This window comes from Colias croceus, chromosome 9 (genome assembly GCF_905220415.1).
Source record: "Colias croceus chromosome 9, ilColCroc2.1".
Classification (NCBI taxonomy): domain Eukaryota; kingdom Metazoa; phylum Arthropoda; class Insecta; order Lepidoptera; family Pieridae; genus Colias; species Colias croceus.
This window is the reverse complement of record NC_059545.1, coordinates 7953960-7977842: the sequence shown is the minus strand read 5'-3', so window position 1 is coordinate 7977842 and position 23883 is coordinate 7953960. Positions and strand designations below refer to the sequence as shown.

The window sequence follows — 23883 nt, the reverse complement described above, 5'->3', positions numbered from 1 at the left end:
ATTAATGTACCTGCCTATGTATTTTTTTCATATTGTTTACTTACTTAGATCCTTAAGCCTTAGTCGTTTTCCGTTTTCGTAGTTTTAAAGTTCAAATAGGTACATGCAAAAAGGAGCAGTATTATGTAAAATAATTTTAAAATAAGCAACAGTAGTTACAAATCTCGTTAGTTGTACCTTGCAGCGATTTCGCCAGTCTTGTAGATTGAGATGGTGTAACGTAAAGGTGAACCGCGCGTCTTCCTTAAGGAGTGCTCAAGGACTGTCAGGGCCGTATTAAGGGAATGTGGCTCCTTAGAAGTGGAGTACTTTACTTTTTAAATGAATGCTTTGTAGAAATAACTTGTAGTAGTAAATTTAATTGTTCGGAAAGGAGTGCTCAGAAGCCAGGACCGTGTTATAGGAATATTGGCCGCTTAGAAATGGAAGACTAGATGAATATTTTGCAGCGTTTTGTAGAAATCATCTAGTGGCCAAATGAGGAAAGTTTAATCTTTAAATCGACAGAGAAATTGCATTCAACTCCACCTTGTAGACTAACGTTTACTTAATTCTGTTTTATTACATGTACCTACAATACTTGAATGATAATAGAAAATTACTTAGGTATTTAGAATCTATAAATAACAACTAAATTAAGTTATTTATTCATGCTCTTAATTATGAAAACTCTTCCCGGTTATTTAAAAACTAAAGCATTTTAATAGCTGAATAAGGAAATAATTAAAAACATCTAAATGAATAACATAACCGCTTGAATTATGCTGAAAATTCTAGTTCAGTGAATTAAGAATTACCTACGATTTGATATGCAAAATTCAAACTTAAATGATTAAAAGAAGAATTCGGACAAAATATTGTCTATTATGATGTCATCGAATCATAAACTGTTTGCATAAAATTTAGATAAATGCCTAATTCATAGAGAAACTAACCAAAATATTCGGTTCGAAAGGTTAAGGATACCCGAGTCTGTGATAGAAACGTTTTAATAAGATTTAACCTAATTTATTGCTAATAATATTAAACTATTCTAGATTCTAGAGTCAATCTAAATTCATTGTTAACTGAATTGTCTTTTCAATGTTAATTGCATAAGCATAATCTAATCAAAAGTTTTAGCATCTTATTGTTAAATATCATGACATTCGATCTGTCAAAAATCAATCTAATTTATTATCTACTAGCTGTGCCGCGCGGTTTCACCCGCGTGGCTCAGCTCCTTGGTCTTAGCGTGATAATTTATAGCCTATATTACTCGTGGGTAATGAAGCTTTCGAATGGTGAAAGAATTTTTAAAACCAGTCCAGTAGTCTATGAGCCTCTTCATTACAATCAATCAAACAAACAAAGTTTTCCTCTTTATAATATTAGTGTAGATAGGTAATATCTATTATTTAGTTTTATATTTTTCTTTTTAAACTATAAATATGAATTTACTGAATATATGTAGCCTGTAGCAGGTATTTCAATTTTAATATTATTCAATGGAATATAAAGTCAACTGAATCTTCTAAAAGGGTGATAATTTGGCTATCAGTTATTATTGCTATTAATTAATTAATCCTATAGTTTTTACATCTATTACAATGCACTTAATCTATGATTTCGTGTGTGATAGTAGCAAGGTGACTTAAATTAGGATGCCTTCTACAGATGTGGGTCAAGGTGCAGTTCGGTGCCAATTGAAGTGACAAAAGTAATACTTATAGTGTTAGTGATACGTGTTCAGTTAATTTGAAACGCAGATTACCAGTATGATCTGTAAAATACATTAATCCTGTCTTACGCACAAAGTATCTTTAATCTGTACAAACACAATACAAGCATGATGACAGGCCGAGGAAAGATCTATGTTCTTCCAAGTTAAAACAAATAAATTTAAACTACTAGTCTGGTTTCAAAATATCCCGAGCTAAATTTAGTACTATTGGTTTTCATGCCGGCTTGATGGGGATTAACTTTTCTTCGTCTATTTCTTGTAAAATAATTTGAAAATTGCAAATAAAATCTATATTTGCTTTTAGCTCAACAATTTTCATTTTAATTAATACTCACTAATATACTAACTGTGCCGCGCGGTTGTTGTTGTTCCCCATTGTTCCGCTCCTGTTGGTCTTAAGGTGATGATATACATATAGCCCTTCCTCCATAAATGGGCTATGAAACACCGAAAGAATTTTTCAAATCGGATCAAAACAAACAAACAAACTTTTCAGGTTTATAATATTAGTATAAATTTGGCATAAACAAATCTACCTTTCTAATAATATACTACACCTAAAAACTTACTCCTATTGTTTTCTCTAAATCTTGATTGCGCAGACAGTGGCAATGTGCATTGACATTGTGCCGAGGTCAAGTAAATGTGCTAACTTTGTTTCTAGGACCTAGGTGATAGATTTCACAGTTTTTGTTTCTTTCAATAATTAATGAAGTGGCTATGTTTAAATTTATTACTAGAATTTAAAATTAGGCTATGTAGGATCCTACTTGTTTTAAAGATTCGATATGCAAGGGCACACGTGTCAGAAGTGAAACTTCTTTGGCAAAATTCAAAAATCGTCGCCTTACTCCATGACGTGACGCCACCTTGAAATTTTACTCTCAACGCGCCTAAAGATGTTTCACTTCACACCAATTTGCTCACAATAAATATTTATGACTAACAAAATGCTTATTGCTTATATTAGTTCAGATTTATTGCCCCAAAAATCGTAGATAATTATTATCAACAGCTATAGGTTAAATATCTATAAATTCACAATAAACCGTAAAAATCATCGCTACTATGCGATTGCAACAGTTATCATCGCATGGCCTAATCTTTTGAAAGCAATTTAAAGTTCAAGTTTAATTGTAACTACATAATTTGATTGTGTAATAACCGCGTGTATCATTGTATGGGATCTGTGTGATCTATGACTAATTGACTAGCTAATCACCGCGACTTCATACGCATTACGCATGTATCTATTGATAAAAATAATTCTTTGTTTAATACTTAGCTTTAATATATAATTAATGCCTAATGGTATGTGGATTTGTTGGTGTGTTACGGGTTACCAGATGAAAAAATCTAGTAGTTGATATTTATGTGGATTTGTTGGTGTGTTACCAGATGAAAAAATCTAGTAGTTGATATTTATGTGGATTTGTTGGTGTGTTACCAGATGAAAAAATCTAGTACAATACAATACAATACAATACAAAAAGATTTATTGCAACCAAACAACACAATGATAATCTAAGACACCGTCAAAAAATACAAAAAAAAAAATACAAAAATAAAACATATGGTAACAATCGAATTATAACTGACATTAATATTATTATATCAAACTTGCATTGTAGCTGCAAAAAGGCCCTGGCTCAGCATATTGTTGCAGAGGCAAACTCCACAACGCTGGTAATTCTGCCAGATACCCACATGGCTAGTTTGCGCCTCTAAGATGGAAGGAGTATGAAATAAGATAAATAATAATAAATAGATATACAATAAATATATAACATATAAAGGATAAGTTACATATATATAGGAGACAATATTTTTGGTCAAGTTTATGGGTAGAACTATGTGTTAATCATGAAATGAAGTCGATATAAGCAAGCAATAAGTAATAATAATATAATATAATATAATTTAGGATACGTATAATAGGTATTAGGTATTGTCGAAGAATATTAAATTACTAATGTTGGAATTTTAGCAGGAACGATTTGTAAGTGCGACGAAAGTTGGACTTACACTTAAGATTTTTTATTGGAGGGGGGATATTATTCCAACATTTCGTCGCGCTATATTTGAATGACCCACGAAAGGCTGAGGTTTTATGCTGCGGAATGGATAGTTCGTGAGTTCCACTCCTTATTTCACCCCTACAAGTATCTTTACGCCACGACAACTTAGTATAGAGATACCCTGGCTGCTTAGTATGTATTGTATCGAATAAAAGACAAGCCAGTAATAACTCTTGCCGACCCTTCATCTTTAAAAAGTTAATGCTGTTTAGAAATGGAGTTACATGTGATCTGGGTGGAATGGTAACGCAGAATCTTGCACAGGAATTCTGGACCCTCTGAATGAGGCGCTGTACTTTTCCTGTTAAGCATGGTCCGTAAACGGGAAGAGCGTAGTTTAATTTGGAAAGCACAATGCTTTCACACAGCCTTATTCGTAGATCGACACTCAGAAAAGGTCGAATATTATAAAGAACTTTGAGTCTTCTCTATTAATCTGCTTGCTAAATTTCATCGACTTCATTGCAGGCACCTTAGTATTAGCTTTGCCTACGAAAGTCCAGAACCACCAGGAGATGATCATTTTGGTTGTATTTGTACTCCATCAGGAATTGCAGAACTCTCTTCCTAAAATTTAGGTAGATACGCTTAATAGGTATATGGACTAACACTGACGCGCTAATCAACCCATTCAACAAGGTACCATTATGTAAATTTAACCTTTTAAAAAAACATTAATATTCAATATCAAAAGATGTTCCGTACACTGAGATAGGTTGCAAATTTAATACGTGATATGAAATATTATATCGAAAACTTTCCCAAGTTTGCAGAACTTTCGGAATTTTTTTCACGACCATACAGCAAAAAAATAATTTAATTGCAATTTTAACAATGTTCCGGACTGCGGACAAGGTTGCAAAATGAGATTTATTGTCGTCCCAATGAACCATTCACTTGACCGAAGTTTGAAAACTTTTGGAATTATTATTAAATTTTCGATTTCGGATGTCGATTCTGATTGATGTATTTTTAACCGACTTCAAAAAAAAGGAGGAGGTTATCAATTTGGCCGGTATATTTTTTTTTTTTTATGTATGTACACCGATTACTCCGAGCTTTCTGAACCGATTTACGTGATTCTTTTTTTGTTCGATGCGGGATGGTGTCGAATTGGTCCCATAAAAATTTTATTCGGATAGGCCCAGTAGTTTTTATTTTATGAGCATTTTTGTCTGTAGGTATTTGTAAATTTTGCAAGTGCAAGTTTGAAGTCGGTTGTTTTTAACGCAGTTATCACTTGTATACTATAATCATCATAAAGAAATAAAGTAATAATAACGCACGCCAATTATAAATTCAAACAATCAATCTCTAATTAATAAGAGGTAAAAAAGATGCTTCTGAATTACTCTTGTTTTCGATACGGCTTGATTTTTTTATTATATATTTTATTGATATTTATTAGCGAATCTCAATCTCATATGCATAAATTTGAGATTAGTTATTAATTCTAATTAAATTCTACATTTAACATAACTTATAAATAAGGAAGAGACAGAAAAATCGATCATAAATTGCTTGTAAAATAGAGCGACATCAAAATTTAAGCAGAACGTATTTGGAATTGCTTATTAAAAGAAATTAATAAACTTTAATGAATACCAAGAATATTCAAACCAAAATAATTAAAACAAGATATTACGTATTAGGTACTTACCTTATAATATGATCTAAATATATAAGTATATTTTTCAGCAATTTTTATTTAATGTAAACAAATTGGATATTTAATCGAATGGTATGTTTAAAAGCTAAACAATGTGCATTTTATAGCTTTAACTTGACCCAGTAACCAAAGCTTTGCGGCTATTTCAATGAATGAATAGATTTGTTCGCCAAACGATTAGGTATAATGATACATGGACGACGTAAGTCTGTTTAACACCTAGGGAAATCGATTTTATTGAATTTAAATAATACAGCTTCTGCTTATAATTTGAAAGAAGTTAAATAAGACTGCGGATAGATTAGTGATTTGGGTACTTTATAATATGTAAATAGTTGAGAAATTTTTAATTATTATAGTACCTACCAAATATAATAGTACATGAATAGTACCTGTAGTATTTTTGTAAATTTTATGACAAAAACTCGATATGTGTGGAAGTAATTAGAAAATTATTATATCCGAAACATTAAGGATTGGTAAACATCCATACTAATATTATAAATGCAAAAGTAACTCTGTCTGTCTGTCTGTTACTCAATCACGCCTTAACTACTGAATCAATTTACATGAAATTTGGTATAGAGATAATTTAATACCCGAGAAAGGACATAGGCTACTTTTTACCCCGGGATATAGGATAGCTTTGATCCCGAAATCCCACGGGAATAGGAACTATGCGGGTTTTTCTTCGAATGCGTGGACGAAGCAGCGGGTAAAAAGCTAGTTTAAAATAAACATTCAAAAAGATGGCGTTTATTTTAACAAGAATAAAACATTGGTTTGACGTTGACAGCGTAATTGAGTTGTAAATCGCAAGCACCGTTTATGTAAATAACTGAAATAAAATAAGAATGCGTCGTTTACAATGTGTAAAATAAGATGTATCATAAATTTTATATGAAGAGATAATGAATGGCTCATTACGATACATGGGCCAGTGTTTTTGGTAACAAGATGTTTTATGTAAAGAAGGAATTATGTTTATGTTTCTATAAATTATTTACTGATTCGATAACCATTTTCCATTTCACATGTTGTGTGAATGTATGCTTTAGGAACACATTTGCAAATTGAAAATTCCTTAAAAATATTTTTGAAAATTAAACTTACCTTGGTCCTCGAGTATTTTCAGACTTATAATCTAAATATTTTGTTTTTTTTATTATGTGTTGAGACATTGCTGTTTCTATTAGCATAAATGTATAAAATACGTTTTTGTATAATCGTTTCACCATTTAAAATACAATTTCACATGTATAAATAATGAATATGGATCAATGTCATATTGTAAATTACTTTGATGCATCTTATGCAAATGCAGATTGATATATTGATAGTCGAAGTGCTAATAAACAGAAATTAATTAATTTAAAAGTCAACATTTATCATGATAAAAGAATAAAAATACTCAAAATATACCTAACCAATAACATCAGTCCACTCTTCACGAAACAATCGCGAAAAGTCTACTAAGTATATCCTATTTGCTATTGCAAATTCTTTCGAGCATGGAAATATACATATTTTGACAATTAATTAGCAGATTCCTCAATTGAAATCCGTTACTATAGTATACAGCAAAATAATGGCTTTATCATCAATGACCTATTATACTAGTAGACGCGGCATACGCCAACAACATTGCACTAAAAAACAGCGTAATTAATACATACCTACTTACTAACGCATTATCACCAATACAGTTGTTCTCTCTTTCAATCTAACGCACGAGACATAATACATGTCTCACTCATGTACTTCGTAATAACAACTGCCGATTAAAATATAAAAAGAACGTCCAGCCACGACGCTGAATGGTGCGTGACTAAGTGAAACTCGGGCACTTAGCTGAGTATTTTCTTGCCAAAATAGAGAGCGGGTAACGTATCTAGCTTTTTTATATATCATAGTTTATCATCTTCATACAACGTAAAAATCTTCAATGACGTAAAAAGTTGGTAACAAATTCCACAATGTAAAATTATGGTCAAGAATCACATAAACAAATCATGCCCATAACAATATATATTGCATCGTAGTACTAAATTCTACAATAATCTTTAATCAACAAAGGCACAACCGAAAACGGCAAAACCACGCTGCATTGCTTAATTCCTACGCAAAATCGAATACTTTTTATGTGTAAAGTTTTGCAACAATCGTTATATCACTGCATTAAAAGCCACATTACAAACGTATCATCTTCCAAAATTGCGTAGTTACATTATTTATCGAGAGACATGTAATAAATGTAATTTATTCCAAGTTTGTATGCAGTTATTTCAAAAATTAAACACTTTATTGTGCATAACTTGAAGATTCTTTATTTTATAGCGTGTTTCTTCATCGATTTTTTTCATTCTATATGACTCTCACGATCATAAAGAGTAATGGTTAGTTCAACAGCTTAATTGGAATGTTTTCGATTGCTGGTGTTGCATTTTATGTTTTTTAAATACCAAAATTATTTAAAACCAGAATTACACCGATTTAAAGCATCATAACTACAGTGGGAAAATTATAATGGTGAAATAATTGCCGTTAAGTTCCGAATGTAGTACTTGTCAATTTGACTACCTTCACGGCAAAGAACAATAACGATATCTTAATATATATAAATCTCGTGTCACAATTTTTGTCCTCAATGGACTCCTAAACCACTTAACCGATTATAATAAAATTCGCACACTATGGGATAGGATAGTTTAAATCTCAAATCGTTTTAGAGAAAGCGGGCGAAGCCAAAAGCCGAAGACAAAAATGCTTACTTTTTAAATGAAATTATCTCGAACATGTTATTTTCATTTCCTCAAGATAGAGAAGACAGAAGTAAATTATCAATTAAATTTGAAAGAATTTCCTACTAAAGACAATTTATAAAGTTAAAGGAACTTCCAAAGTAACATCACGAGCTTTTACTCTACCACAGAATACATAATAGTAACTAAACGCTAACTCTACTATCACATTCACATCGTTATCTTATAGAGATATCCATTATCTTGAAAGGCGTAATTATTTGTTACTAATAAAAGAATTCCATTGTGCAACTCAGCAGCGATCTACAACAAAAGACTAACAAATAATTGATGAATATCGGAATTCTGATATCATAAAGCTTAGTCATTGAAAGCGAAATGTGTATCGATGATTTATCTTAATTGTAATCAAATCAATAGCTTTGGTTTGTTATTTGGAGGTATTTTAACCTTCATCTATATATAAAATAATTCTGTAGAAGGGTCAATTCTATACATTGAAAATATTAAAAAAATAAATAGCGGGGGGTGTTACTGGATCGATACCAAATCCAAATAAGTGCCTAAAAAAAATTTTTGTCTGTCTGTATAATATGCTGACATCACTTGGTATAATTTTATTAATTATACCTACTTATCCTGGGCATAAAATACGATACTTTTTATCCCGGAAAAATACGGGGAAAAAAATAAATCTTAATTTTTCAGTTTTATCCATAGACGTTGTTCTGTAGAACCGCGAACACACGTTGCGTTACCCGCAGTGGATTCTTTTTTTTTATAACTAAGATGTCATTGTCAGAGTTACTCAAAATGGAGAAATAAATCATCCACGCGAAGACCGACATCCGCGCGGACGGAGTCGCGGGCGGAACCTAGTCAGAAATAAAAATCTTTGATGTTTATTTATTTTGTGTGAACTAGCTTCCACACCCGAATTTCAGGTTAGTCTAGACAAAATTAAAGAACCTTTTATTATAGAAGCCGGTTTTGAAGATTTAACTTATCATATTTATTTTTTAATTTTATTTGTGTGACGTTTAATATTCCAATTGGATTTTATAAAATCATTTATACCCTAAAGTCTTGCCACGTTGAATAAAAACATCTACATCTACACAAGATTAACATCTATGTACACGTCCATAAATTGTGTAATTACATCCATATTTACTCTCAACAAATAGTAATTAAGTCAAACTCTGTCTTAAAACCGCCTTGAAATCGTCAAGGATGTTTTAAACAAAGCAAATGAGCTACTTTTAGGATTTATCGCATCCTTTTACCAGCCCTGCGATTATTAAGTACTCGACTTCCTTACATTCATGGAAGATAGCAGATAAGAGCATATTGTTCTTGTTATGGTTAATAGCACAGTAGCGCACAATATTTATATGCTAATACCTACACGCAAGAAGATTACATACAAGGGCATGATATGAATCTTTTTATAAGTTTTTTTTTCTTATTCTTATATTATAGTGAAGTAATATCAATAGGAAAGGAAGGAGGATTTCGATTATTATGTTTTCTAAAAAACTAAAATATTATACTTTATAAATGTTTAATTTATCCAGTATTGATATTTTAGTTTTGTACCTATCTACTATCTCTATTCTTACAAACTACCTACTACTAACTACATTGACTCAGTTTATCTAAGATTCCCCATACCAATTATTATAATACCCACTAACTACTTTAATTCTTAACACATTACGTTACCTTACTTGTTAAAGCCTTTCCAATACTGGAATCCCAAAGAGAACGGGGAACCAGATAAAAATGACGTCTATCTCGATTCAAATTCAATTTTCCTACTTCATATGATTGGTCTTCCGCGCGGTCATTTTTATCTGACATTCTCCTTTCTCCGCAGATTTCCAAGAGTTGGCGCGCCAGAACAAAATCACTACGCAGATACTGGAAGCGTTTATACAGAAGAAATTGGGATTAGCGAGTCCAAACTACAGGGCACCATCTATATTCGACATTCTGCCTGGGAAGAAGCCAGAAGATCGACCAATACGGCAATCTCTGGTCGATCGCTTGAAAGCACCCTCACCTGAGAGTACAGATAATGAAGAAAATCAAGATATGAATGAAGAGGTGGAACAAGAGGTAGTAGAGGTCCCAGAATATACCGACTTTGACGCTCTACAAAGCGTGGAGAGCGAACAGATTGATTCAATATACTCTGAAGGTAAACAAATAAACAATTTATATTACGTGGCTATACGATTAGTTACAGTTACTTGGTTACAAATAAAGTTATTTATTATCATTTATGATGACACATAAAATGATTATTATCTGCCTATAACCCACGAATGTTGAATGTTTAAAATAAATTGCAAAATTTGTTCATTTTAGTAGCCATAAAAATTAGGAGTTTTAATAAAATAAAGAAGCGTTTATTTCTAATGTAATCATCAGTTTTACGTAAAACTCATTTAACTGTTTGCTAATAAATATTGGTTTTGCTCCAAATGAGAAACGCAAATAATGCGTAAAGTTTAGCAGCATTGCCACGCTAGTACAAACGGAGGAAGGCATTGACTTATATTACTATAGGAAAACACATTACACACTACGAAAAATTGCGAAAGCACTGTTAATTTAATTACCAGCTAGGTGTCTAGTCCGTTGGTATATTTACGTGACGCAGTGTGCATACTATTCGGTCCATGTCATTTTTAAATGTTGGTATTCTGCAATTTTATTCGCCTCGTGCTGTAATATTGGATTGTAGTAAACTGCCAGAAGGCTGTCTTGATAGTTTTCTTATAAACAAGTACAGTGGCTGGCGGCTGCATAAAATAGAACGTATAGTTAGTGATACTATCACACTATTATTAGGAATATCCATTGATATGTACCTAATTTACTGGTCTGTAAAAAAACATCACTCGACCTGCATAGTTATTCATTCTACGAGTATAAAGTGAGTCTTTTCAGCTTCTACATAAAAATAAACGGATATGCCAGAATGGCCAATAAAAAAATATGCGAGTCCCTGCGGCGAGTCCTGTCTTACAAAGAAAAGACGTGAAACCTTATAGACCTAACTGGTTTGGTTCATCTTGCACTTAGCATAGTTTTATATCGGACAAAAAGTCGCTCTTGCAAGGTCAATGTTAATGTATGTCTTGGTGTAAACAGGGTTTTACAGAAATAAATACGCATAGCATGAGTATTAATAATAATAAATAGTTTTTGAAAAATATCCTAACCTCACCCCGCACGATCAGACATGTTAAGGTACCCATTTCCCCGCAAGGACGATACCAACGACGTCTTTAGACGAAACTCAACGAAGATTGACAACATTAATCAAATTGACTTAAAGCAATTTTATTATTTTGGATTTGTGATTATCGTTTTTCGTAGAAAATGGTTAGATATTGTGCTGTTTACGGATGTATTTCATCAGAAAAACGCGAATTTTTTTTTACGCTAGTCACAAATGTGCCAACCATAAAGAGTTTACACACACATTTGCAGTCTCTACAGTGTGACTGTCAAAACTATAATTTTGTATGGAGTGTCCGGGGTGTGCTACAGGTTAGATTTTTATAAAATTAAAGTCACACTCATATCTCTACTAAATACTAACGAATAATATAAAAGATAGATAGGCGAAGTAACTATGTACGGAATCTACAAATCTATATAAATTGGTGACTTCACCATTAGTTTTTAATTAGGCACCTTGTTATACAAGTTTAACAAGTGACATTTGCAGATTAGAGATAACTTCGATGCATCATTGTTCGGTCAGTCATCCGAAACAAAATATCTCTGGTAATTCTATTGTAATGAATGTTTGTGGGCGAGATTCTATATAGGCAAAGATATAATTCATACATGAAATATTTCCAAACACTTTATGGATCAATGGATCAAAGTAAAGTGAAAAGATCAAACATAAGACCTCGATAAAGTTCTCTTTGCAAATTTAAACTACACATATTATATTTTATTACAGATCATGTACAAATAGATTTTACGTTACTAATCAATTTGCATATTATTATGATGTTTTGATAATAAAAGGTATGGTCACCAGCGACATTTATTTCCACATTGTCCTATATATACATCTTGGAATATTCTCATGTATTAACGATAAACACTAATTATACTTATTGGAAAAAAGCGTGAGTGCCGAGAACGTGTCAGAAGTGAAACTTCTTTTGACGCGTTGAGAGTAAAATTTCTAGGTCGCGTCATGGCAATACCGTCATGTCGTATGTATGTGAGTGTAGTATGTATGTCTAGTATGGCGACGATTTTGGTATCTATGAGTCCTTGGCAAGATTCATAGATACCAAAATCGTCGCTATACTACACTATATATACTATACTACACATACATACTACACACACATACATACAACATGACGGTATTGCCATGACGCGACCTAGAAATTTTACTCTCCATGCGTCAAAAGAAGTTTCACTTCAAAAAATTTAGATGTTAAGTGATCAATCAATGCAATTTCAGTTAACGCAGTGCAATAGCTCTTCAATTCTTGTTTCCACGATGATTTTTTTAGAAAAACGCACAATTATTAGGTATTGCAGGGGATTGTAGGAAATAATTGAAAACTATAAGTCCACTGAGTCTGCGCGTTTTCATCTATTTACGCAACGTATGTTTTATTCTAGGAAATTTATTCTTGCATTCTAATTCTTCTCTTTTGAACTTCGTATTTTTTTATTTCTTGCCTTACTTTGTACAAAACTAACATTAATTTCACATTAACCATTGTAGGCGTTGACCTTTCAACTTTACTGCACCAAGATTACACGTTACTAATAATAATGTATTGATTAGATCCAAATGTTACATTTATTATTCAAATCGATTGACATTCAATCAATGTTAAGTATAATTATCAAATCGCTATTAACATGGTTATTAAAATAACATCATCTCGATTTCGAACAGCCTTGACATAATGTCATAGTACCCATAAATCAAGATTATTATTCGTGATATGAACACTTTTAAATGTCAAAAGTTTACGGTGATTTATGCTACTTAAGTAGATCAAATAACCTTAATACAGCGGAAACTATTCAGTACCTACTGCGATAGTTTTCGTATCGTTTAAATAAATTATTTATATTCATGCGGAAGAATTTTTTTTTTCTAACTGAATCGATACAAGGACTAAACAACTCACTCTACTGTTTAAAGGGTCTTCTGAACTTATAGATCTCTTCATACAAAGCCTGCTCTACAATATATTGTACTATATGCAATACATAATGTATACCACATACTTCTACTTGTATCATCTATATAGCTATTTTACTGCACTCTATAAGGCGGTTAATTTCAAAAACCTTTCGATGGCTATAATTATGTACAGAAACAACTATTAACTAAGCTAGGTATATAATTAAAAATCACCAATACGAATTTGTTATAAATCGACCAAATCAGACGATCAAAGTTATGCAAAACTATTTGGCCAGCACCCGAAACTGGGCCAAGTCAAGGGTCAAGACAATAAGTATTTCAAAAATCATATTAATAAGGATTTGATGCGCTTACATTAAATTAAATCAGAAGTCCAATTCGACTTTTACAGCCAAATATTATATGTTATTGAAGCAATACCAAATATGAATATTAAATGTGCATTTAAAAGAAATCTCATGCACTTTATTCAATCGCAATATCTTGTGGAATATGAATTTATTCTTACTTATTATTATTGGGAATATAAGTATATATAATATATTATATTCTTAAAGGGAAGATTAATAAGTTATTGTTTGGATGCAAATAAAATGTAACATACAAAAAAGTATACTATCTACGTAACCTGCATGCACATTTATTTATGCTGTGCCCTACGGTTTTCCCCGCAGTGCTCCACTCATATTGATTTTAGCGTGATTATATATAGCCTATATTCTTCCTCGATAAATGGGCTATCTAACATCGAAAGAATTTTCCAAATCAGACCAGTAGTTCCTGAGATTAGCGCGTTCAAACAAACTCTTCAGCTTTATAATATTAGTATTCAATACCCAATTGTACAAAGGACCTTCTCCATCGAATGATTTGAACTGTTCTTGTTGTAATAAAACAATACAACATCCACTACCTATGTATCAACTTCCATCGCTATAACTGGAGGGCTCTTTAAAATATTTATGAGAAGACGACCCACTGCGATTAAAAGACAGGTTCTTGATAGCTGTACGTATCTACGCTTACCATCTGACTACCCAACTGCACTTGGATTTTTTGCATTATTGATAAAAAAACTTCGTACTTATAAGATTAACTAAATTACAGTAATTACCTTTCCATCAAGTTACATGCTGGGAGGAATAAAGTTCGTATAAATAACTCAATCGTGTGATATCATTATAAAAATCGAGATTCACTTAACGAGCCACTTACCTAAGTGTGCTTTTAAGTATATACCGACACCAATATTAAGTTATATCAGGTGATCGTTTCTTAGAACAAGAGCAAGAAAAGTTGTTTAGTAGGTACCTATAATGTTTTTAGCTTTTTATTATCTTTAGATTTTCATTTTAAAGGTTTTAGTGCAGCCGATTTTATTTAAGATAAGGTCAAATAAGTCTAATAGATAGATATTTACCTGATTGTAAATTTTATAGGCAGATTTGCAACCTTTAATAAAAATTGGATAAATGTTTTGTTTACGTAGATTATAAAACACGAGGAGTGGAAAATTCGGATTATTAATAATTAGCATTTTATAAAATTAACCAGTGGTCCTTAAATATATATCAATAAAATATAAAAATAAAGTTTCTTATTTACATAATTGAAACGTGAAAAATGATTGGCCTACTATAAATTGGTTTAATTATCACGAATAATTAATATACCAGTATAGTTCCTTCTATAAAAAAATAAAATGTATTTTAGTTTATCTTGTAAAATTTACAATATGAGCATTTAATTTCAATTAATGCGTTCATTTGCATCATAGAATAATTAAAATTTGCAATATCTAGTTACTAGTAGACGTGTTGAATATTCCTAAAAAATCTTGTCGGAAGTATTGAAACTTAATGTACCTACTTTTGTTACAATAAAAAAAACAGAATATCTTACTACCATAGAGAAATAAGATGAAGAAGAGATAGACAACAACTAATTTATTTCAATAATTTAAAATAGTCTATTCAATAATAAAATAGTCAATTCCAATGGCTAATAGTATAGATACATATTATAAATATGCGTAATAAAAAACGGTAAGCTACTTATATACATTTTATTGAAGACTAGCTTCCGCCCGCGACTCCGTCCGCGCGGATGTCGGTCTTCGCGTGGATGGTTTATTTCTCCATTTTGAGTAGGTACTGACAATAAAATCTTATAAATATCTATTGGACCCAATTCCCAAATACGGCTAGGCCTATAATAATACGCAACGTGTGTTCGCGGTTCTACGGAACAACGTCTATGGATAAAACTGAAAAATTAAGATTAATTTTTTTCTACGTATTTTTCCAGGATAAAAAGTATCCTATTTTACGCCCAGGATAATAAGGTATAATTATACCAAGTTTCATCGAAATCGAACCGCTAGTTTTCACGTGATGCCTTCACATACAGACAGACAGACAGACAGACAGACAGACAGACAGACAAAAATTTTTTTAATCACATATTTGGGTTTGGTATCGATCCAGTAACACCCCCTGCTATTTATTTTTTCAATATTTTCAATGTACAGAATTGACCCTTCTACAGATTTATTATATGTATAGATAAGCTTCAAGCTTTTTTGCGAAGTTTCCGCCATGTCAGCTTTCGTAGATATTAGTTTTACTATTTAAAAACCATAATCTTAGAGATAAGCAACAATGTAGGCACCCTTCAGCTTTCTATTTCCCTATAAGTACTTATGAAGTAACCCTTTTATGTCTAGAAATATTGTATTTACTAGTAAGTGTTTTTCTAGATAGGTAATTTGTTACAAAATAATTGCTCGTGTTATTTATAGAAAACTTTACTTTTTATTAAAACTTCAAAATCAAAAGTTAATAATCTATTACTAATTCTATTTTGAGATAAATATTTAGACGGCCGGACTCATGTTAGAATTTAAGCTATTTAGCTACCCATATTGTGCCCTGAAAAATATTCAGAAGTATAATATCATGAATTAAACTGATTATAATATATTACGCTAGTTTATTTGTGTAAGATATTTTTGTATGTACATACTTACTTGTTTTTTTTTTTTACTTTACAGCACATCAATAACTATTATGTTAAATAGCACTCAGTTCAATCGAATAACTTGTGTTTAGCATATATGCAAATTCGTATATATAACTATGAGTATATATGGCTGGAAAGAAGGTTGCTCTACATTTTTGGTGTTCTATGAACTCATCCGAACCATTTAATTCAAGGTTGTGTTTTATTGTTTCAGGTAGGAGTAAAAAGTATTCCAGCCAGTCGCTTGACGCGGATTTGGAACCTAGCTATCGTAAGCAATCGATTTGGGTTTCTTAATAATAAGTTTTTCTATATTTTAAGATCATTAATAATATATGGATAAACGTCATGATCCAGAAACAGTCTTGGATATTATTAATAAATATTTATCATAATTTTCATATTAAGTGGTTATTTAAAATAATTATTATTAATAAACGCTTTAAATATAGATGATACACGTCGTAAATGATCCACATCCTGTTTATGATCGTCAAATAGAACATTATAAATTTAATTCAACCCATTAATGACTGATTAAAAATTAATGTCAAAAGACGCAATTAATGATGCTTCAAGGAAGCGACATGATGGTCACAGATAATTATTTTGCGTGCCGTATTGATTTTTTATGTAAATATATATCACAATATTAAGAAAATCCGATATGATGCTCCCAATTGATATTGAGATTTATAACCATAAAATATTTATAATTACCGTGCTATATTTTGAACTTAAACATAAATTAAAATAATCATCCTTATTATATTCAATATAATTATTATTCTTAATATCAAAATCGTTAAATATATTAACTACCTATATTTAAATATTATTCATATCAAGAACTAAATCGATGCGATATCATTTAAAATCGATAACTTGTATTTGGGAATAATAAAATAACGCTTTTTAAATTAAGAATGTTATAGCGAATATACACCAGTTGAAATAATAATATGTGGTCAACGTACGTTGCAATTCCTTAAACAGGAATATCTTGGCAATAAAGTGGAATTATTAAATAGTATGGCTTGAATCGCATTAATGTTTTTTATCTCCATAAAGAACACTGAATATAATTTATTAATTCAATTTCATTTGTTTTTATTTAATGAAGTTTATAACTTTTTTTTATCGAATCATAGACACTTAATAATCTGGAGATATCTGCGTAATATTTGTGTTAAATTGTGCACAATTCAAAAATTATAAAAAATTTCGTTCTAAATAAATCCATGGTCAGTCTTATTGTCATAAGGAGAAAACAAAATAAACCATCAATATCCAATTAAAAAAATGTTAAAAAATGGAAGAATTTATTCTTAATTCTACACAGATAAAAAGTTACACTCAACTTTCGTTCTAAACCGGACTGTGCCTTTCTACTAAAAAAACATAATATGAAGTAATTCTTAATTCAAATTCTGCACAGATTAAAAATGTGAGCATACGTTTGTAACACAGACGTGACATTTGAACCGGCCAGCTAGCACCAACTACCAAGGCTGTCGCTTCACGCAATCTGCACATATCTGATTGCACTGAATTAGCCCTTACTACTTATTCTCATTTTGTTAAAAAATAATTATAGTTATCATTGCTTTATCGAAAACTTAGTTTTGAGATCAATTTGCTTTTATATCATTCTTACTACTTTCTTGATGTGCAATTTTAAACGACCAGGTAAAATGTTAGTAACAAAATATGTCACAGAAGATTTAATAAATTCAGAAAAAAAAAAATATTTTTTTTTTCTGAATTTATTAAACTATTTTTCAACTCAAATAAAAAAAATGTAAATACCTATCTACATCTATATCTATACTTTTAAATAATAAATCTGTAGAAGGGTCAATTCTGTACATTGAAAATATTGAAAAAATAAATAGCAGGGGGTGACACTGGATCGATACCAAACCCAAATATGCGATTAAAAAAATTTTTGTCTGTCTGTCTGTCTGTATGTGAAGACATCACGTGAAAACTAACGGTTCGATTTCGATGAAACTTGGTATAATTATACCTTATAAATTTATAAATTTATAAAGAATAGAAAAAATTCGATCACGAGGCGGGACTTGAACCCGCATCCTTCGCGCCATTCCGGGGCGGATGCCTAACCAACTCAGCCACTCGTGACCCGCCTGAGCAATCGAATTCATTCTATCCCTTCAGTTTTATGTGTCTTAAGGGACACACCGCGCGCCATCTATTGAGATGATTTAACAACCATCTCATCCAATATGAAGCACTTTTCAGTGAATACAACATTGTAACGATGGAACACGACCTTTTCTTGAATTTATATTTTTTGGTTTTTATGGCATTCAAATGCTTTATAAATATAAATTTATAAAGAATAGAAAAAATTCGATCACGAGGCGGGACTTGAACCCGCATCCTTCGCGCCATTCCGGGGCGGATGCCTAACCAACTCAGCCACTCGTGACCCGCCTGAGCAATCGAATTCATTCTATCCCTTCAGTTTTATGTGTCTTAAGGGACACAACGAATTTTTTCTATTCTTTATAAATTTATATTTATAAAGCATTTGAATGCCATAAAAACCAAAAAATATAAATTTAATTATACCTTATTATCCTTGGCGTAAAATAGGATACTTTTTATCCTGGAAGAATACGTAGAAAAAAAAATTAATATCAAGTTTTCAGTTTTATCCATAGACATTGTTCTGTAGAACCGCGAACACACGTTGCGTATTATTATAGGCCTAGCCGTATTTGGGTCCAATGGATATTTATAAGATGTCATTGTCAGAGTTACTTAAAATGGAGAAATAAACCATCCACGCGAAGACCGACATCCGCGCGGACGGAGTCGCGGGCGAAAGCTAGTATTATCATAAATCCAAAGCTAATGTTATAAGATCGAATATGATAGAAATAAAAATCTCATTAGCTTCATCACTGTGCCTGTGATACAAAGAGTATACATATTACTGTAGATGATTGATTTTGATATAATTATATTATTATAAGCACATTTCGACATATAGGTACGATAATACCTTGGTATGGAGGAATGGATAAAATTACAGGAGATTGGTATCAAAAATCAATCGTTCATCAATCCTTTATATATTGAAAAATATAATTTATAAAAATAATATTCAAACATTATTGACATATTAATTAGTGTAAGCTTATTACAAGATTCCATTCATATTGAAAAAATAAAAACTGACATCCGACTCCTGCAGTTCTCACGACATTATTTGATGAAGTACTATAAAAAAACAAGAACAAATAATATTTACAAGACATCATTACCATTAGGTATCATTAAAAATTATACTCTAAGAAGATAGTACCTGGTCTATAAAGCAGTGTATTGGCAGTGTATGTAAAAAGAAACCACTGATAAATTACCCTCTATAGCCTCTTGTAAAAATAGTAGGAATAAATAAAATAGTCGAATTAAAACAACTAGTAGGCCTTGCCCTTTAGCGTTCGTTTACTTTGCGTTATAGAGCATTGATCTACTCATTCTACTGTAACAAGTTCTGTACATACAGAATAAGTGTATCCTTGTAATAGTATCATCAACTTGATGTCAGGCATGAATGGCTGCTATAAATCAACATCACTATTCACTTGTTTTTGTTTGAAAGTATTAACATTTATAATGGGCAGCGTTGGCCCAACAAATGATCGCCGAAGTTTGCCCCCATTACAACGACTATGAATGATCTTGATTGCCTATAGAGACTCCCGCAATGCATGCCCAATGCTGTGCCAATGCTTAGAGCATGCCCATTGTGAAGAGGGCCTGTAAGAGGAATTATTTTTATTGAATTTTTAATGTGAAACATGCTTGAGTTTATGGTTAAATATTAAAGTTGTTAAAAAAACTAGGTTCACATTTAGATTCGTTTAGATTTCACTTACACTAAAATTTTGCAACAATTATCTTTAGTATTTTTAAACACACAGGACATGATAGATTGACTTCTCAATCTAAGAAGCGTTATAAAAATGACCATTTTTATTTGAACATGAACTTTATTATATCCGGTACTTATCAAGAACAAATAAATAATTTGTGTACTTTGAACTATCTATTCCTATAATTATTTCCAATTAGAAGTGTAGGAAGCGCAAACCCTGGTCTTAGCTATACTAAATTCTACTAAAGCACATTTACCACCAGGCACCCCCGGCACCATATCAAATATTAATAGGGACTACCCTATTAAACAAAAAATTTCCAAAAGTCATTTCTGTATTCGTTGAAATTTTAATCATTTTGTTTTTGTAACAACCATAGAGTAATGTATTATAATATCGGGTAACAACAATCAAATTGTTAACCAAATGGTTACAATTCCCTTGCTATGTACCCAATAATTGTGCCAATAAAATGAACTGGAATAGTTGTAGGCGGTTAGTATGCTATAAATCTACATTTTGCTATGTTCCTATATATCTATATTCTATTAGTACATATTTCTCGTCTGAACTACTTTCCCTTACTTTCCTATTGTACATGTTTTACTATTATTATTGTTCGTTAACACGGAATTGATAAAGATCGTAATTAATGGATATGTAGGTATGTAATGTCGAAATATATTTTGTTTGGCAATATTATTATTACTTTATTGGTTTGATTCATAATATTACCTCTATAACGATCTTCGATCTTATTATCGTTGATTCAACTTCTCAATCGTCTTTTCAATCTCATATTATACTCACGCTCTGAAAAGAATATAGGCATCGTACGATGACGATGACGAACATGGTGTGATGGATGCAATGATTTTAATAATTAAAAATATTATACAAAATACAAAAGTAATTACAATGACCATTTGAAAAAATATTTCGCAATAGAATTCAATATATTCTAGTGGTTGATAAACATATGAGTTCAAAGAGCTTCTACAGAAGCTTAATGTCTCATACCTTCCATGGTCGATTACCGCTCAATTGCTTTATCTTTCTTTGTGTTCAAAGACTAAACAGATTCTTATTGTTACACTCAGACTTTATAGTATTGTAAATACATACTCTTATTGTAAAGTAGATAACAAATCAGCTCATCTTTTTGCCAATCTTATAATAAGCATCAATCAATAGTAGAAATAGTAGGTATTGAGCAAGTCACTTACCACACTCAAAAGCCACAAGTCGAATGTAAGAAGGTACTGCAATGTATGATTATTCATTATTAATATAATTTAATGTGCCCTCATAATAATTCCGTATCATCTCTATAATTTTAAGGATTTTATTGAAATTATCCTTTCAGAATTTAATGGAATTCCCTTATTTATGTCACTTTTGTGTTCCGACAAAGTCCATACATGGTAGTGTAAATGTTCAATCTGATATTTGATAGGTTCAAGTTCAGGACGAATATTTCAGTCAATGACTTGGATTCTTTGTCGTGAATGTGTCGATAAATTCGCTTTAAGATAAAATTAATTGTTACGGCTTACATTTCATGAAGGCGTGTATTGAAAATGTAGGAAGGTTAAAGGAAACCAAAAACTAATAAATTCACCTGGAACATTAAGAAGTGTAAATGCCCAGAAATGAAATATTTTATGGGCTTACGATATGGACACATTTTTATTGGGATCGAAGTCTTGCTTCCTTATTTGTTAAATACTCGCTATGATTCGCTACTCTACATTTGCGCATAAGGTTTATTTTGTAGAGTTTTACATTATTTCCATATTTTCTTGGGAAACCTTGGTAAAAATTAAGATTATGGCTTCTATATTATCTACGTGGGTATACTTATATAAATAATTTTGAATTTGTTAAACTTTTTTGCATATCTGATGTTGATTTTTCAACTTTATTGAAAAAAGGTTTAAATCATCGTTATTACGAAAGTATATATAAGTTGTCATGTAGAATCTAAACATATGAACGAAGAACATTGTCATAATTATTGCCAAACGCGAAACTAATCCCACGTTAGGATAAAAGTTTAAATTGCATTTTCACGGTCACGTCCCCTCAAATCAATATAATACGTAAATATACTGAGTCAAACCTTGTAAAGGTCAGCAATGGACATTTGGTAAGCCTGGTTTGCGACATCTTCAGTGGTAACAACACGCTTGACCGCAAAGAATGCGGCTTTCAATCTGAAGGTTACATAAAGCTTGCTTATTTTATCATAGGAGGTGCTTAGTAGAAGTAAAACGCTCGAGACGAACGCGTGTTTCGAATGCGCGCGCGCGACGCCTAAAACATTTTTAGTGCTGGCAAGTTTTTGGGTGACTCATGAGGTTGACTGTGCATTTATAACCTTATTTTATTTTATTTTTTTAATCTGTAAGTGTTACGCTTCGCCATCATAATTTAAAAATAAAATCTTAAGCTATTCGATTTTCAAAAAGTTTGACGTTTCTTCCCGCCTAGGAGTGACCTTGACATAAAAGTGACAGGACTCAAGCGATCAAATATTTCTTGACATAACTGCAACCCGCGGTTTGAAACAGGTTTCATACATAAGTGAAACCTCCATAATTTCTATTCACTTTTACTCTCTATAGTCTGTGACTTGTGTTTTATAACCAATTTATAACGTTCTCTTTTTGTTCAAAGTCGATATTATATCTTAAAAATAAATATATATTTGATACTAGCTTTCCGCCCGCGGCTTCGCCCGCGTTTTCAAAGAAAAACCCGCATAGTTCCCGTTCCCGATGGATTTCCGGGATAAAACCTATCCTATCTCTCAAGTTGAAACGAACTGCACATAGTGTGCGAATTTTATTATAATCGGTTAAGTGGTTTAGGAGTCCATTGAGGACAAACATTGTGACACGAGATTTATAATATTAAGAAGATAAGTAATAAAATGCTCTGCCGAAAAATAAATGTATTTAAAATATTTTTGTACACTATGCATTGGTTTCAATAGGCTCTGAAATTGATATAGGTATACATTCCTAATTTGAATAAGTAGTTATAATTAATAAATTAAATTATATTAATATTTTTCCATTACCATATTAGCTAAGTAGCAACATTCATGTACATTTTCATCATTCTTTGCTTGCATCACCCAGTTAATAACAATGTAACGCAATATTTCATCTAATGATAGAGTAGAGGATTTTACTGGAAAATCAGATTTAAGTCTTCTTGATTTGTATCGCAAACGATGTTTTAATTTATATCAAGAATTTATAACGTTTTCTTGATTCATATTTTTCCAAGTTGTTAGATTTCAATCTTATACCTAATATCTATAAAAATGAATCGCAAAATGTGTTGGTAAGCGCATAACTCGAGAACGGCTGAACCGATTTCGATAATTCTTTTTTTATTATATACCTTGAAGTACGAGGATGGTTCTTATGGAGAGAAAACGTAAACATGTACCACGGGTGAAGCCGGGGCGGACCGCTAGCTAAGTTATAAAAT

General features: G+C 31.4%; 1 protein-coding gene across 2 annotated transcripts in view; it reads left to right on the top strand.

Annotated features, from left to right (window-relative positions):
• Positions 1 to 23883, top strand: part of LOC123694436 (C-type lectin domain family 4 member M) — a 70082-nt gene that overhangs the window by 24902 nt on the left and 21297 nt on the right. The window contains exons 2-3 of one of the 2 annotated variants that reach the window (XM_045639875.1): positions 10112 to 10435; positions 16680 to 16736. In XM_045639875.1, the coding sequence (XP_045495831.1) occupies positions 10112 to 10435; positions 16680 to 16736 (381 nt within the window). The remainder of the gene's footprint in view (positions 1 to 10111; positions 10436 to 16679; positions 16737 to 23883) is intronic. The other variant, XM_045639876.1, reaches the window with a different exon arrangement.